The sequence below is a fragment of the Colobus angolensis genome, unplaced genomic scaffold (genome assembly GCF_000951035.1).
Source record: "Colobus angolensis palliatus isolate OR3802 unplaced genomic scaffold, Cang.pa_1.0 Scaffold179, whole genome shotgun sequence".
NCBI classification, from domain to species: Eukaryota; Metazoa; Chordata; class Mammalia; order Primates; family Cercopithecidae; genus Colobus; species Colobus angolensis.
The window spans coordinates 4,522,270-4,537,784 of NW_012114921.1; the positions used below are offsets into that span (position 1 = coordinate 4,522,270).

Sequence of the window (15,515 nt, forward strand, 5' to 3'; positions counted from 1 at the left end):
GTGTGTGTGTGTGTGTGTGTGTGTGTGTGTGTGTGTGTGTGTGAAGTCCTGTGATGAAAAATCAGTACAAGAGGCCAGGGAATGATTGGGAAGAGTAGGCTGGGAGCTATTTTAGTTAGGGTAAGAAGGCAATAGTTGATGAGGGGAGGAGGGAGGTTATATTCTATGAAGATATTTTTAGGAGGGTTCTGATTCGTAGAGACAGTTGAGGGAGGCAGAGGAAAGCCAAGGTTTAGCTTGTTTAAGAAACAGCAAGGAGACCAGTGTACCTGTAGCGCAGAAAATGAGGTTTGAAAAGTACTAAAGGCCAGATCTTACAGGAGCTTGTGGGCCCTGGCAAAGACTATGGTTTATTCTAAAATGCTTATGAAGCCATTGGAGGTTTGAGAGCAGAGAAATGATATGATCCAAATTGCGCTTAGGGTTTTGCAAAATGAATAATTATCCCCTTCTGTGGATACTTAGAGAGACTGGGTCACCTGCCCAGGGCCAGTGAATGATGGTTATGGGACCTGAACCTAGATCTGTCTGGCCTCAGGGCCTGTATGCCTCCCACAGGGCCACCAGACCTCCCATCAGCAGGGCTCTCGGCCTGGAGATGGAAATGGAGCCACTTTGAGGGACTTCCACACCCCTAAAGCTCCTCCCAGGCACTGGGGAAGACCTGAGGGGCTTGTGTACCAGCAGAATAGCCTGCCACCCAGGCCACTGGCCCAGACAGTGCTTCACGACTCACCAAAAGAGGAGGTCCCCACCACCACTGCTGTACTCAGCACTCCACCTGCAAATAGTGTTGCCATGTGCTTCCACTGTCCCAAGGGATGTTAACGAAAGGGGATTTCCAGGTAGTACTTGCAGCCCCTCCTCGTTTTGGTCTTTGAGGCTACTGGGGCAGTAGCCACAAAGCTGTGCAGAGTGAGACAGGGTTATAAAGTGGAGAGGGACTGAGTTCTGGGGTCAGATAACCCCAGGCTCCAACTCAGCTCTCCACTTGTTTATGATATGATCTTAGAAAAGTTGCTTCTACAAGCTTTGCTTTGCCAATCTACAAGATAGAGATGAAAGTGCTGACTTCATAGGGTTATTGTGAGGAATAAGATTTAAATTAGAGAGTTGCAGAGCTTCTGGAACAATAAATAATATGTGGTAGATATAGGGTAGGTAGTAGCTATTGTATTTAGCATTAGTACTCCTATAGTATTTGTATAGCCCTTAATACTTCTTCCACCATTATCTTAGCTGATGCATATAACAACTTTGTGAGCTTAGTATTGTAATCCTTTTTTATATGAAGGAAGTAAGATAAAGAAAGGTTAAGGGCTATACCTAAAGTTGCATAGCAAGAGAGTGGAGAGTGACATAAAAGGGTCTTGAATTTGGGAATACTGGCTGTAAGACCTGGTCAAAGTCAGAAAGAAGGTCCTTGGCAGGGCTGGGTCCAAAGTTAGTTTTCTGCAGTCAGTCCCTTTCTTGGATGCATGAAACAGGCTGAAGCCACCACTGGATTGTTACAAATGATTCACCGCAGAGTCTGAAAGTGAGGTGACAGCAGTCCTGAAATGATCAGGAGACAGGCTCCAGCCTACTCGAGTGTGAATCATGTCACTCAGCAGACCTGGTTGAGACCAAAAAGGGCAAGTATGTCTGTCTTCATTCTGGGTTAGAAATAGGTAAAGTCACAAAATGCTGTGCACTTGGGGAACAAAGAACATCCTCTTTTGTCTTTGGTGGAGCTCCATCTTTGCTAACCAGTCATCACCCAGGTCCCCGCACAGCTAGAGGACTGTGATCCTCTGACCATGGTCAGCATTCACCTGGGGGCCTGGGAGAAATACAGATCCTCAGGCCCCACCCGACCTGCTGACTGAATCTCTAGGGATGGGCTTCAGCAATGCTTAGCTCTCCAGAAAGTTGGAGAACCATGGCTTTAGAAGACAATGGCCAAAAATGCTGACTTTTTTTTCTTTGGACTAGCCAAATGAGTGTCTCTAGCCACTCACTGTTTAAGCAGATGTAGGCAGTATCAAGTAGAGAGAGAGCACAGGCTTTGGAACCTGAGCTCTAATTCCTTCTTTGAACTTTGCTAACTGACCTTGGCAAGACCCATTACCTCTCCACATCTCAGTTTCCTCACCTGTAGAATGAGGATTACATTGCCTTCCTCGCATGGCCATTTTGAAGGTTTGAGAGGCTGGATGTAGCATACCTAGCTCAGTACCAGACACATGTCAGTCCTCTTTAGTGAGAACTGTGATATGATGCACACAACTGCCAGACCCTGGGTTTGTATAGACAATGTTCCCTCTGGATGCTCTGTGCCAGGTGGACCCCTTGCACATGTGGCTTGCACACTGACCCATTGCCTGGAAACCGTGTCCCGCTGGTCTCATGCACACAGCTGCACCAAACAGCCACTTTGTGTGTTTCTCTACTATCCCCCTTCATCAATGCATGACTCATTGCTTCATTCATGTCTCCATGTGTGCGTAGAAACCTAGGCAAGCAGCCATTCCTAGGGACATTGCAGGACAACCTCATTGAGATGGACATTCTCGGCGCCTCCCGCCACGATGGGGCTTACGGTGACGGGTAGGTGACATCCCCATTCTCTTCTCTGTGTGTGCTCTCCTTGTGGCTCCTGCACTTGCATGCAGACCCTGAGACCTTTCCCTGGGATCTCCTGGAGGAGGTGATCCTTGTGGCATGCTCATCCCCAAGTCCGTGTTCAACTTGCAACAGTTTATCCTTGGAATACCCTATCCCCAGCATATTAACAGCAGTCTTGTTAATATGCAGCTCTTGGCATCTCATTGGCTGCCTTTGCCATTCCAAAACCATCTCACATAGCATTTTTAATGCAGCACAGGCCCTGTGTTATTTGAACTCTGGCCCTGAGCGTGTATTCTGTGGCTTGAGGCACCTTGTACCCCAACAGGGGCGGGTTTGCCCTAAGACTTCTGGGTGATACAGTGCAACCAGTGCACTCCATTTCCCAGGCTGTGTGCAAGTCCTCCCATGGCCATGGTTAAAGCCAAGCTGTGGAGGAGCTCCTGACACCTAGTTTGGTCACAACCATGTGCTTTGACCATACCCCGCTGATCTCATGACTAGGCTGTAGGGTGCAGTTGCCTTTCTGTCCCCCAACATAGCTTTCACCTTGGGCTTCGGAGGCAGCAGTCTGGCTGCTGGGCAGAGTGCTTTCAAGGCATTTGCTACCATTGGCCATGTGACAGCCACTAGGGGACTCCTGGCCGTGGCATAACTTACTAATGGTTTCTTGGCTTCAACACCAATAAAATCCCCTTTACAAAGAAGGGTATTCCAATCCTCATTTGAGATACACTGGCAACAGAAGCATTAGAGGGAGAAGAACAGTTTTAAGTCTCATTATCTCCAGGGGACAGAACAGGATTTTAGATACTTTCCAAGTTACTGTAATAATTTTAGAGAATAGAAAGTTTATTCCCCAAGAAACAACATCCCAGCCCCATCCATTCCCAGGAAAAGGATCTCAGTGCCAGCCTTCTGTTGAGTTGGTAACACCTTCTACCTTGCCTTGGGTGGGTTTTCCCATGGGTAGGGCTGTCCCATCTCTGTTCAGTGGAAACATGTCTCTGTGTGCCCTGTTCCGTGGTCTAGTCCGTGGCTCTCCTTGTTCCTGTCCTTTCCCAGGTCTCTGTGGTGACTCTCTATCCAGGCTCCTCTGCATGCTTCTTCTACTGCCGCCTCTGGCCTCCAGGTGTGTCTGGGTGCGTGGTCTGTGGACAGCTCCTGACACCCTCTTGCTGCTCTCCATCTGCAGGCACTTCCTCTTCAAGCCTGGAGGCACCTCCCCGCTCTTCTGCACCACATCACCAGGGTACCCACTGACGTCCAGCACAGTGTATTCCCCTCCGCCCCGACCCCTGCCCCGCAGCACCTTCGCCCGGCCAGCCTTTAACCTCAAGAAGCCCTCCAAGTACTGTAACTGGAAGTGTGCAGCCCTGAGCGCCATCGTCATCTCAGCCACGCTGGTCATCCTGCTGGCATACTTTGTGGGTAAGCACCTCTTCACCCCAGCTTCCCTTGCTCCCCTTTGGCCCAGAGGGCAGCAACCAAGACACGTGTGGGCACTGAAGCTTCCTTACTAGCATGGCAGGCAAAGCAAGCAGTGTGAGGCAAGCAGCCCTGGAGTTCTGGGCAGTCTGCACCCATGACACTGCAGGGTCAGCTCTTCGGGGCCCTCCTCTCCTTCCTCTCCATCCTTCTGCACTTATATCAGGAAGGAAGCTGGGCATCTGTCCTTTTGTGTGTTGGGTGCCTGGTATTAAGGCGTGAGCACTCAGTAAGACTAGCCTTTGAGATGGGGATCTATGGCATAAGTGTTATGGATTGAGTACATACAACTAAATGACAAGTTGGAGAGGCTGAACAGCAGGTAGCCTCTCCTGTTGGGACTGTGTGGCTGCAGTGAGGAGCAGAAAGGAGATGGAGCACCCTGGGGTTGGAAAGCACGTATGAAGGTAGATGTCCTGAGTTAAACCATGGTCAGGAACCCAGGGAAATTCTGACTGAGAAGCAGAAGGTCCCAGCCAGCACAAAGAGCAGAGAATGCTGGCTGACATGGAGCAGTGCTCACCTGACCCCGGGTGCGAGCACAGACATAAGGAGCTCCTCCTGACCTCTGCCTTGATACAGCAGATGACTCCCACCCTGCAGTCTTCTGATGAATTTGTAACACAATCTGGCTTCCTACTTCTGACCCCTTGCTTTGGTCTTTTCCCAGGAAAGATATTAATCCAAAGAGATCTGTGGGTGTTGTGCAGGGTCTGCTGCCTCTGTATAAATCAGCTTCTTAGTAAAGGCATTGGAAGGGAGGTTGGCTTAACCCTTGAGGTCCTTTCCAACCTTCTAAGTCTGTAATTCAAAGTCTTAAGGTAGGTTGGGCCAGCTTGAAAAGGCCTTGAACCCATGCTAAGGAATTCTAAGATAATTCTGCAAGCAAAGGGGACTTTTTCAGCACAAGCCCAGTAAATAGACATATAACTAATTGGCAGAGGCCAAAAAAAGAGTGCTGCCCACTGTGAAAAAGAACTTGGTAACAACCAAAGTCATTGTGGCTGAACAGGGGCTGTCTTGAGACGTAGTAACAGCTGTCACTAAGAATGATTAATACAACATGGGCCATCACATGTTCAAGAGATAGAGAAGTAGTTCAAGCATGGATGGGTTTGAGTGGCATAAGCTGTAAGGTCAATTCCACTAAAGATTCTTGAATTTTATAAAAGTAAGTAATCAAAAAGATGATAGTCCTGCAAAGGGAGGTCCCCTTCAATATCTCAAGCTACAATAAGCCTCCTCTAGCATGCCAGGTCTCTTTTCCCCTTGTGAATATTGGCTTAGAGAATTTCATGGCTCCAAGGCCAGGGTGGCATGCATATGTCATCTCTTCTTCTGTCTGATTGTTTAGTTGCTGCTACCTAGAATGCTGTGTTGAGAAAGATACTGGGGCTATATTTAGGCTCAATGTAAGAGACTATCTGTGATTGATTAGTGATGTCTATTATCGTCACAGAAATGGAGAATATTGATAACATGTCAAGTATTTGCCATCCCTGCTATGGGTCATTGTATAAATGAAACAGCCAAACTGGGAGAGGTCAAGGTCTACCTAGGCTCTGTGAGGTGCATCATTGATATGGAGTGGGTTACCGGTGAGGGTTGTATGGTTCCAGTACCATTACTTGGCATGAAGGTTTCTTCTGGCACCACCAATACTATGTCACCACCAACCACTGGCACAGCTCTGGGTTTTGACTGACATTATTATTTTTCCTAACTGAGTAGACTTCTGGACAGGCAGGCGTAAGTCATAATTTGAGTAGTTTGCTGCGTATACACATCAATTTGTTTTGTGTTGAAGTCTTAAGGTTTATATCATATAGCCTAATTCAGTAAGAAAGTGTACATGTTTACATGATTAATCAAACTCTCTCCTGTTTTCCATCTCATGGGCTTCTTTCTCTCCCAGTTAATAAGAATACATGATCAGTCTTCGGCCGGGCGCGGTGGCTCAAGCCTGTAATCTCAGCACTTTGGGAGGCCGAGACGGGCGGATCACGAGGTCAGGAGATCGAGACCATCCTGGCTAACACGGTGAAACCCCGTCTCTACTAAAAAAATACAAAAAACTAGCCGGGCGAGGTGGCAGGCACCTGTAGTCCCAGCCACTCGGGAGGCTGAGGCAGGAGAATGGCGTAAACCCGGGAGGCGGAGCTTGCAGTGAGCTGAGGTCCGGCCACTGCACTCCAGCCTGGGCGACAGAGCGAGACTCCGTCTCAAAAAAAAAAAAAAAAAAAAAAAGAATACATGATCAGTCTTCAGCTATCTAAAGATAGGGGCAACTGTGGGAAGTAGTGAACTCCCTGTCACAGGAAGAATACAGATAGAGCTCAGGGACCACTTAGAATAAGATTCAAGCACTGCCTGAGGGTTTTCACTGGGTAACCTTTAATTTTCCTTCCAACATTGACAGCTTTCAAATCCACAATTTTGTGAATTTTATTTTTCATTCAGCAAACCATATGGAGTACCTGCTTTGAGCCAGGCTCTATGCTAAGTGCTAGGGTTAACTATATGGTCACTACCCTTGAGGTATTTGTAGCTTAAAAGAAGAGATAGCTATGTTAGCAGGCAAATCTGAAACAGTGATTGATTTATACAGAGCTCAGGGGCTGTGGGAATACCCAACCCCAGCCAAAAGGAGTAGGGAAGGCTTCCTGGGAAAGGTGATGTTTGAGCTGCATTTTAAAGTAGGCGTTAGCCAGAAGTAGACATACAGAAAGGGCATTTCAAAGCAAGGGAGCTTTCAAAGACTTGAAAGAGGATGATGTGGTAGCAAAGACGTTTTCTGTGTTTGAAGCATTTGAGGAGTGTGGGGTGTACTGTTGGAGCTAATACAGAAGTGTGTCGTCAGATTATGAAGATCAGCTTGGAGGACAAGTTGAGGACCTTATTGGGTGGGCAACTGGGGAGCCACTGAACAGTTTTAAGCAGTGGTAGGACACAGATTTTTATTTTAGAAAGGTAAGGGTAGAGGAACGAGAGAATAGAAGGATACCTGTTGGGAAACTATTACAGTCAACTAGTCAGGAAAAGCTGACAGCTTCAGTTACAACACTGACAACGTAGGTGGAGAAGAGGAGGTGGATCGAAGGTCAATTTTGAAGATTTTGTGTCTCAAGCCAGGAATGGCCAGTTCACTGATAATGTGTCCTTGCCAAGCATAACACAGATAATATTCTGTCTGTGTAGAAATGCTTAGACTGGATGCTAGGGCTCATATACAATGATCAAGCCAGAGAGGCAAGCCTGTGGCATTCCCTTTGTTTCCTGGAGAATCAGCAAGGTGTTGGGGAAGAGCTTAGACCCACCGCGACAGCCCTGGATTCCAGGCCCTGTTCTACCACACAGCAGCTGCTCACCCTTGGGAAAGTCGTTTCTCTTTCTGAGTTCTGACTTGCTCATCTAGAAAATAGGCACAACCCACACCTCAGAAGGATGCTTGTGAGCTTGCTGTAAGCTAACGCAGGTGAACACGTTGCAGGTGTGTGGACCATCCCAACCTTGCTTCACAAGCTAGGGGGTAGCAGCCTTATTGTTTGGTCTCCTGCAGCTGCTGAGGACAAGGCATGAGCATCTTGTTGCGTGGCCATAATTACAGGCTGTGATGACTAACTTGGAAGGAACCATCAATTATTAAAAATCAAATTAATTGTCTCAGCCAAGCACAAATATCCCTAACAAAGACCCTTTTCCAGCAGACCAGCCGATCTAATCAACAGGCAAAAGCACAGATATTTAATTAGATTTTTGATGAAAAATTATGTTTAATTTCAACTATAATCAATTATTAATTACTGTAATGAGTGAGTCTGACTGGGTTTACTAATTAACTCATTTAAAAATTATGAATAACCTTTTCATTTGTAATTATTTTCTACATCCTATCAGGTTCCAGATAAGAATTGCATCACCTCACCAGCAGAGCGGGAGGCAGAAACAGAGGGTGGAAAGAATTTTTCTTTTGCTACTATCTGCCTAGGGCTGTCATGTCTGGTTGGTAATCCTGACAGATTCATTTGACGTTTAGTTTGTTTGTTTGTTTGTTTGTTTGTTTGTTTGTTTAGAGATGGGGGTCTCACTCTGTCACCCAAGCTGGAGTGCACTGGCACAATCATAGCTCACTGCAGCCTTGAACTCCTGGGCTCAAGTGATCCTTCCACCTCAGCTTCCCGAGCAGCTGGAACTACAGTTGTTTCCCACTGCACCTGGCTACTTTTTAATTTTGTGTGTGTGTAGAGACGGGGTGTAATATGTTGCCCAAGCTGTCATAAACTCCTGGCCTCAAATGATCTTCCTGCCTCAGCCTCCCAACAGGTTGGGATTACAGGTGTGAGCCACCACGCCCAGCTGATGTTCCATTTCTTAGTTGGAAAGTATCTTGAGAAACTTGTGCCACCAGTGACCTTTCAATTACGGATACATTTACAGGTATTTTCATGAGAAAGTAGAGACACTGGAGTCAGCACTTACCACCCACAGAGACTGTGGAAGCCAGAGCCTTGCCCATGGACCATCTCCTCCTCTCCTGGGAGTGCTACTTGGCTGCTCTGGCCTGAGCTGGGAATCCAGGGAGGACCCTCACACAACTGTGGGATCTCTTCAGAGAGAAAATGTGTATTTTTGTCTCCAAAGGCACCAGTTCAGAAAGACAGCCACTGAGGATGAGGTTACAGTGCTTTATTCACCAATTCTTCCTGGTACAGTTTTCAGGTCCTTGTTAGTCTCCATTTGAATACCGGGTCTTTTCTTTTCTGGAGAAATCTGTTGGCAGAACGCAATGGGGGCTGTTGTACAGGTTACATGAGATGATGTCGAAAGGGGCAACGCTAGTTTTAGGGCAGACCCTGAAGCTTGTACTGCCAATTGTTAAGATAAACAATTAAATTCTTTATTGTATAGCATTTAATTGTTTTTAAAACATGTTTACCAAAAAGGTGTGATATAGAGTAGTAAAAATCACATTTGGCCGTTGTTTATCATTCATAAAGAGCAGTTAGTTTGGATTGTATGCTGTCCACGTGCCCCTTTCTGTTCTGAGCATGTTGCTTGTGTTTCCTCACTGAAATCTCCTAACAATCATGAGTTATTATTCGCAATTGACAGATGAGGACACTGAGCCCCCATGAGCTTAAGTAGCTTGCCCACTGTTGCATGTCAAATGTTAGGGCTATGATCCACCCAACTGCACGCACTCAAGCTCTTGAGCTAATGCTTTCTAATTTTTTTCTCTTTTGAGCTCACACTTTTAACCTGTGTGCTGTAATTTTCTCATCTTAATATTTGGCTTTTTGAATTTTTGCTATGTGCCTAGCCTTGGGCCAGGCCCATTACGTGTATCATTTCTCTGGACCCTCACCACAATTCTGTGGGATGAGTATGATTTTCTGTATTTTCCAGACGAGGAAACTAAAGCTCAGAGAAGTCTGCAACTTGCCTGGGTCACACAGCCAGTATATGACATAGCTGGGATACAACCAAGACTTGGGATTTCAAAGGCCATGCTTTCAGCCAACTATGCTATATAGGCCCTGGGCTCGAACAGACAATGTAGAATCAAAAGATCTCACTTCAGACCCTGGCTGTATCACTTGCTGACTGTGTAAACTTGGGCAGTTTGCTTAACCTATCTGAACCTTGGTTTTCACTTTCCTCGTGGAAGTGGCTGGAATGATTCGCCCATTTTGGAGAGGGACCAAGAGCAGCATGATAGCTGAGAGCATAGGTTCTGAAATTAGACTGCCTGCTTTTAAATCTCGGCACTGCTGCTTCCAAGCTTTGTGACATTTGGCGAGTTTACACAACCTCTCTCTGCCTCGGTTGCCCTATCTACAAAATGAGGATTATAATAGTGGTTACTTCACAGGGTTGGGGTGAAATTTCTGTAAGATAATTTATAAGAAGTACCTAGCTCACTCCCTGGCACAGATCACTCAATAAAAGTTAGATACTACTATTGTTATAAGTATTATTAGAATTATTAGCATCTCATGTAACAGAGTATCAGTTACTCCTGAGTGAGAACTTGGACCTGGCTTGTCTCACTGCAGCACCAACAGGCTTCCCAGCCTGTGTTAGTCCAAGGGCAGCTGACAAAACAACCAGGGGGACCTGTCAGAAAACATTTGTAGGGATGTCTCATTGTTCCAGCAATGCAGCCACAAGAAGAATCGTCACCTGCAAAGCAGCTCACATCATTTCTCTAACTGGGACAGAACTTGGTTTGTGCTTCACCAACTGTTGCTTCTATCCAGATAAAACTGACAGCTTCCCTGTGTTCCGAATCTCTATGTCAAACACAGACACTGTGTGCTGCAGAAGAGCCTCAGATTAGTATCTTGAGGATTCTCCAAGCACCTGTCTTGCCAGGTAGGCCTTTGGAATAGGAGATGAAAAAGACTTGTTAATAAATCTAAAACGAGGAGTAGCTTTACATTTAAATGAAGACCTGAAAGGACACTGGTTGCTGATTGCTGTATCATCAGGTTCAGGTCTGCCCTGCGGGGCAGTGACACCGTTCTCTGTGATTTCTCTAAGGCAATGTGGGGTTCTCATCAGGAAAGAAGATAGGATTTGGAGCCTGACCAACTCCACAGAAATCTCAGCGCTGCCACTCTCTAGCTGTTTAGCCATTTGATCCTTGGTTTCCTCATCTGCAAAGTAGGAGGAATAATAGTACTACTTTCATAAGGCTGTTGTGCAGGTTAAATGAGATGATGTTGAAAAACACAGAGTATGTGATAAAAGAGATGTCCCTTGCTGGTTGCCTTGGGAGATGGTTGTTACCCCTCCTTGGACCTCACCCACAATGTGGCAGGAGTGGATTGTCCTGTAAGGTCCTTCCTAGTCTATATTTCTGTATCTCTAGGAAATTGCACCAGGACATAAAGGGTGGAGTCTCAGATGAGGGCTTCTGCATTTTCTGGGTAACCATAGTGGAACATTCCAATTTTGTAACAGCAATGAGGGATCCTTTCTTAAATTAGGTTGCATTTTTCACCTCCACAAGGACTGATTGTGGAGTACAAAAAAAAAAAATCAGAACCCTTGTTTGAAGTGGTGATAGTTTAATTTATAAGTGAGAATGTTGCTGAGCTTAATGCTTAATTGCTGCTCTTCAAAAGGCAGCTATTAGAGAGCTTTGCTTGCTGGAATAATATTGCAGTTCTTGGTCTGGAAGACTCTGGGTCATGCAGTTCTTGAGGCTATCTAGGAAATGGTGATAGAAGTGAACTTGAGCATTAAGTGCAATTTGCATAGAATGGTACAGACTCTGAGTATCTCTGACATTTCATCATACAAACCGGACTTCAGTATGGCAGCAATTCAAGTTAGAAGACATATTAGACTTTCCTTCTTTTTAGGGGGAGTTCGCCCCCCCATCTTCTGTTGTCTTACTCTCTGCTTTCACATACTCAGTCCCTAGCACAAAGCCTGGCACAAGGTACCTGGGCTCAATTAAGACTTGGTTGAATAAAAGGCCTTGCAAGATGGTTAAGTCCGCCAAGGGTACTCTAGGCAGAAGAGCAGCATGGGCAAAGCATGGTGGCAGAACTGTGTATTTTATGTTCTGGGGCTCAGATACAGGTGAAATGGACATGAGATGTGTAGAGAAAGAATTACAGATAGAGGCCAGGGTGGATGTATCCAATCCTTAACCCCCAGTTATTTCCATCTGGCTCAGCTCATGCAATATCAGGATCTCAGATGCTGTTGCTTCATTAGCATGAGCCTGTTACACTTGGGTCTGGGTGTTAGTGTGCAATAAGGCTTGTTTTCTCTCCTTTCTCTTTGACTTCACATCAGGCCTTTTGGACAGGAGCCATAGATTTAGCTTTATAGCCCAAAGAATGGGAAATAGAGATGATTGAACTTGGTCTTTTAGAAGGAGGAAAATGGATAAAGATACAGGATCCTGCATTAACGCCTTCTCTCTCCAAGATTGATTCCTTCATGCTGCTCTGTGGGAATTGCTAATAGCAAGATATATATAGATTGTTCTCATTATAACAGGCCACAGACAGATATCTTCCAGATCCCCAAAAGGAAGACTTAGGAGACCAGCATGGCTCTCTGCAGTTGTCCGAAATGCTGACGAAGGGAGAAGGGACCAACTCGCTCTGCAGGGCTGAAGAGGGAAGAAAAGGAACATTTTTCAGTTTGCAGAGCTTCCCCATGATAGGAGAGTTTGACAGTGCCCTTCCTGGCAACGGAAGTATTCAGGCAGTGGGTTATGGGGTTTGTCATTTGATCATTCATTTGTTTTTAATTTGAGGACAGTTTAAGAAACTAAATACCAAAGCAAGAGCCGTGTGTCAAGGAATGGTACTACCCCCTGGCTAATGGTTCTAGGATACCTTGAAGGGGCATGAAGGGCTATGAAGGGGCAAGGGGGAAGGAGTGGTTACTAGAACCTGGAGAAGGTAGCCAGCTGAGAGTGCTGCCTGACGTGGATGTGTGGTCTTCAGTAGAGGCATGGCGGTGAGGGAGCTGGAGGACGGAAATCTCCACCTCACTCTCTTCCCACCCCGACAACCTCCTCCTGGTGGTGGAACCCAACCAGAAGTCAGAGCTCAAGAGAAGCATTGATCCAGGCCATGTGGACCAGCCTCCCAGGGCACAAAGCAGGATGGAAAAGCATAGAGAGTGAGTGTGGAAGGCAGCAGGACGACGTCAGTCTTCCTCTGTGTCGAATTCCTTTCCCTAGCTATGTGCAGGGCTCTGACTGTGCTTCTAGGGACCTAACTAGGATTGAAACTCCAGCCACTGCTCACGCATTGTCCCTTACCTTTGCACCCACTCAGCCACCAGGCCCAGGCCACTCCCTTCATATCACATTTATTGAGATATATGTACATACAGAAAATTAACACGTTTTAAGTGTACTACTCTATGAGTTTTGACACACTGGTAGCGTTACGTGACCACCACCACAGTCAAAACACATAACCATTCCATCACCCCCAAAGTTCCCTTATGCCCCTTTGAAGTCAACCCCCCTCTCATTCTCACTCTCTGGCAATCACTCATCTATCTGTTCTCTGTCTCTGTAGTTTCAGGCACAGTTTTTGAGAAATGCAGTGAAGAAGTGATTTATTTACTGGCTTTAAAATCAGGTATTACCTAAAATAATCTCCAGACTCTTGGGGTATTTCAGTGTTGTTGAGAAATTTTTTAAGATATCATCCAGAATTCAAGATAGTGGAGCAAACAACAGAAACATTCTGGGGTTTTCTGTGTGTTATCCTTGACCTCCATATCATGGCTCATAGTTTCTGAGTTTGGGAATATGTAAAACAGAAAGGACCCTCAGTTACTCGTATATATTCGTTTTTAATAACAACAGAAGCCATAGCCTCAGCATAATCAGTGTGGCTACACAGCTTAATGTCCTTCTGCCTTTTTCACAGGCCATTTTTTCATGCAAACATTTTCAAGTACTGACACAATTGTCATTCTCGCCAAGTGGAAAAGCTGTTATATTTGTGCCATTACTATATCATTGTATTCCGGCTGTTTACAGTTCTTTGGCATTGTAAGTAGCACTTCTGTGAACATCTTTGTGCCTCTGCTCTGTTTTCTTATTGCTTATCTGGATTATTTTGGAAAGGGTGTATTCCCCAGAGCAGGATTCCTGGGTCACAAGGCGTGAACAGTTTCAAACTCTGTTACTCACTGCTAGATCCTGTTCAGAAGGATAGGACTAAACGTCAGGACTCCCAGCCAGGTATCCAATTTCCCCATAGCCCTGCCAGAAGAAGACTTTCTGTCTGATCCTGGGTCTGCCAGTTTAATTGGTGGGAGGTAGGAGCAGGGTCTGAGACCCAAAGAGGCTGAAGGATTCCTGGAGAGAGCTGCCCGCCATCTCCTACCCCACTTCTACCAATCAGTTCTTTTTCAAGAGCTTAGCTCAAGTGTCGCTACTTCAGGGAAGCATCTGTGAAGCCTCTCCCGCTGAGCCAGGAACCCAGTTCTATGCCTTTATGGTGCTTGTGGTGCTCCTCACAATTGCTGCTGAATGACTGTGACATGGATCATTTAATATCTGTCACCACCATTAGATTATGAGCTCCATAAGGACCAAAAACAATTGCATCACTCTTAGTGTCATAGCCGCAGCTTCTTGTGCCGGGATCTGGCATGATATAGCATGTGTCCCGCAAAAGTTTGTTCAAGGAGAGAAAGGATGGAAGGATGTCGAGATCAGAATCCAACAGATGTTGCAAAGCGTGGAGAGGAGGGAAAGAAAACGGAAATAATAGAGGTTCCAAGTTCTCACAAAGATCAAAGGTGCGATGTGTATATATCAGTGAGTGAAAAATGGCTCCTCGAAACTATGCGGAGGGAAAACCAGAGGAGACGAAGCCGGAGGTGGCTGCTGAAACATGACCAGCACGGGGCACAGGCTAGCTTTGCACCCTCATCTGCTCCCAACTACTTATGACTCGAAGCAAGAGCTGTCCTCTGCCCAGACCTCAGTTTCCTGACCCATGAATGTAGGTATGAGGCTGCTATGGAGATGAAATGATTCTCAGGCACCTAGTTCTTAATAGTAAGAGCCACTTGTAAATGAAATCTGCCTGTCCCTTCCCCCTGGCAAACAGGATGTGTTGAGTTTGAGGGCCAAGCAGTTTCTGAGTTTGGAAATGTGTCGAAAAGAAGGGACCCACATGTACTCATATATTCATTTTTAATAAGAACAACAGCGGCTGCAGAAACAACACACCCTCCCAGGGCTTGGAGGCCGTGGGGGCAATTTAAAGCCCCGAGGAGGCAGCACAGCCATGCTTGGTCAGGAAGGAGCCCCAGCTGCGTCCCTGGGTGCTCCTTCTACAACATTGCCCAGGGAGTATGGAAAGGGAGTTGATTTTATAGATTTTTAGCTTTCTTGGAAAGGAATTTTCCCCAAGTCTCATTTGTATTCCAGACTAATTACTGTGAAATAACATAATTTAATTGCACTTAAGTGCAGAGAGAAAGAGAAAACAGCCCCCCGATGGCTATTTTTTACTGAGTAAATACCTAGCACTTGTGGAGGAGAAGTTAGGAAGGGGCTACACTTAAGTCCACTAGGCTTAGAGGACAAGGCAGGAGCAGAGCTCAGCCTCTTTTCATAGCAGGGAGGAAGAGCAGGGTGGAAGGAAGAAGGGAGCAGTGAGAGGAAGAGAGAGGGCTGAAAAAACCACAATATTTCTCCTTATACTCAGTGCTTCTTCCTATCAGTAAAACAACAAAACCAGAACTAAACAGCTTCACCCTTCTAAAGACAGCAATACGGTGCAAAAGCACAGACTGGGCCAAGTAAGACCTGCATTCCAAACCCGGCTCAGACACATTTTTAAACCTCTCTGTATCTTGGTTTCATCACTGGTAAAATGTCAATTAGTATCTAAGTGGTATTTTGAGCATTAAGC

General features: G+C 45.9%; 1 protein-coding gene across 1 annotated transcript in view; it reads left to right on the top strand.

Annotated features, from left to right (window-relative positions):
• Positions 1-15,515, top strand: part of TENM4 (teneurin transmembrane protein 4) — a 787,916-nt gene that overhangs the window by 551,163 nt on the left and 221,238 nt on the right. Inside the window, exons 8-9 of the mRNA XM_011938905.1 lie at positions 2,491-2,589; positions 3,803-4,038. Coding sequence (XP_011794295.1) covers positions 2,491-2,589; positions 3,803-4,038 — 335 coding nt within the window. The remainder of the gene's footprint in view (positions 1-2,490; positions 2,590-3,802; positions 4,039-15,515) is intronic.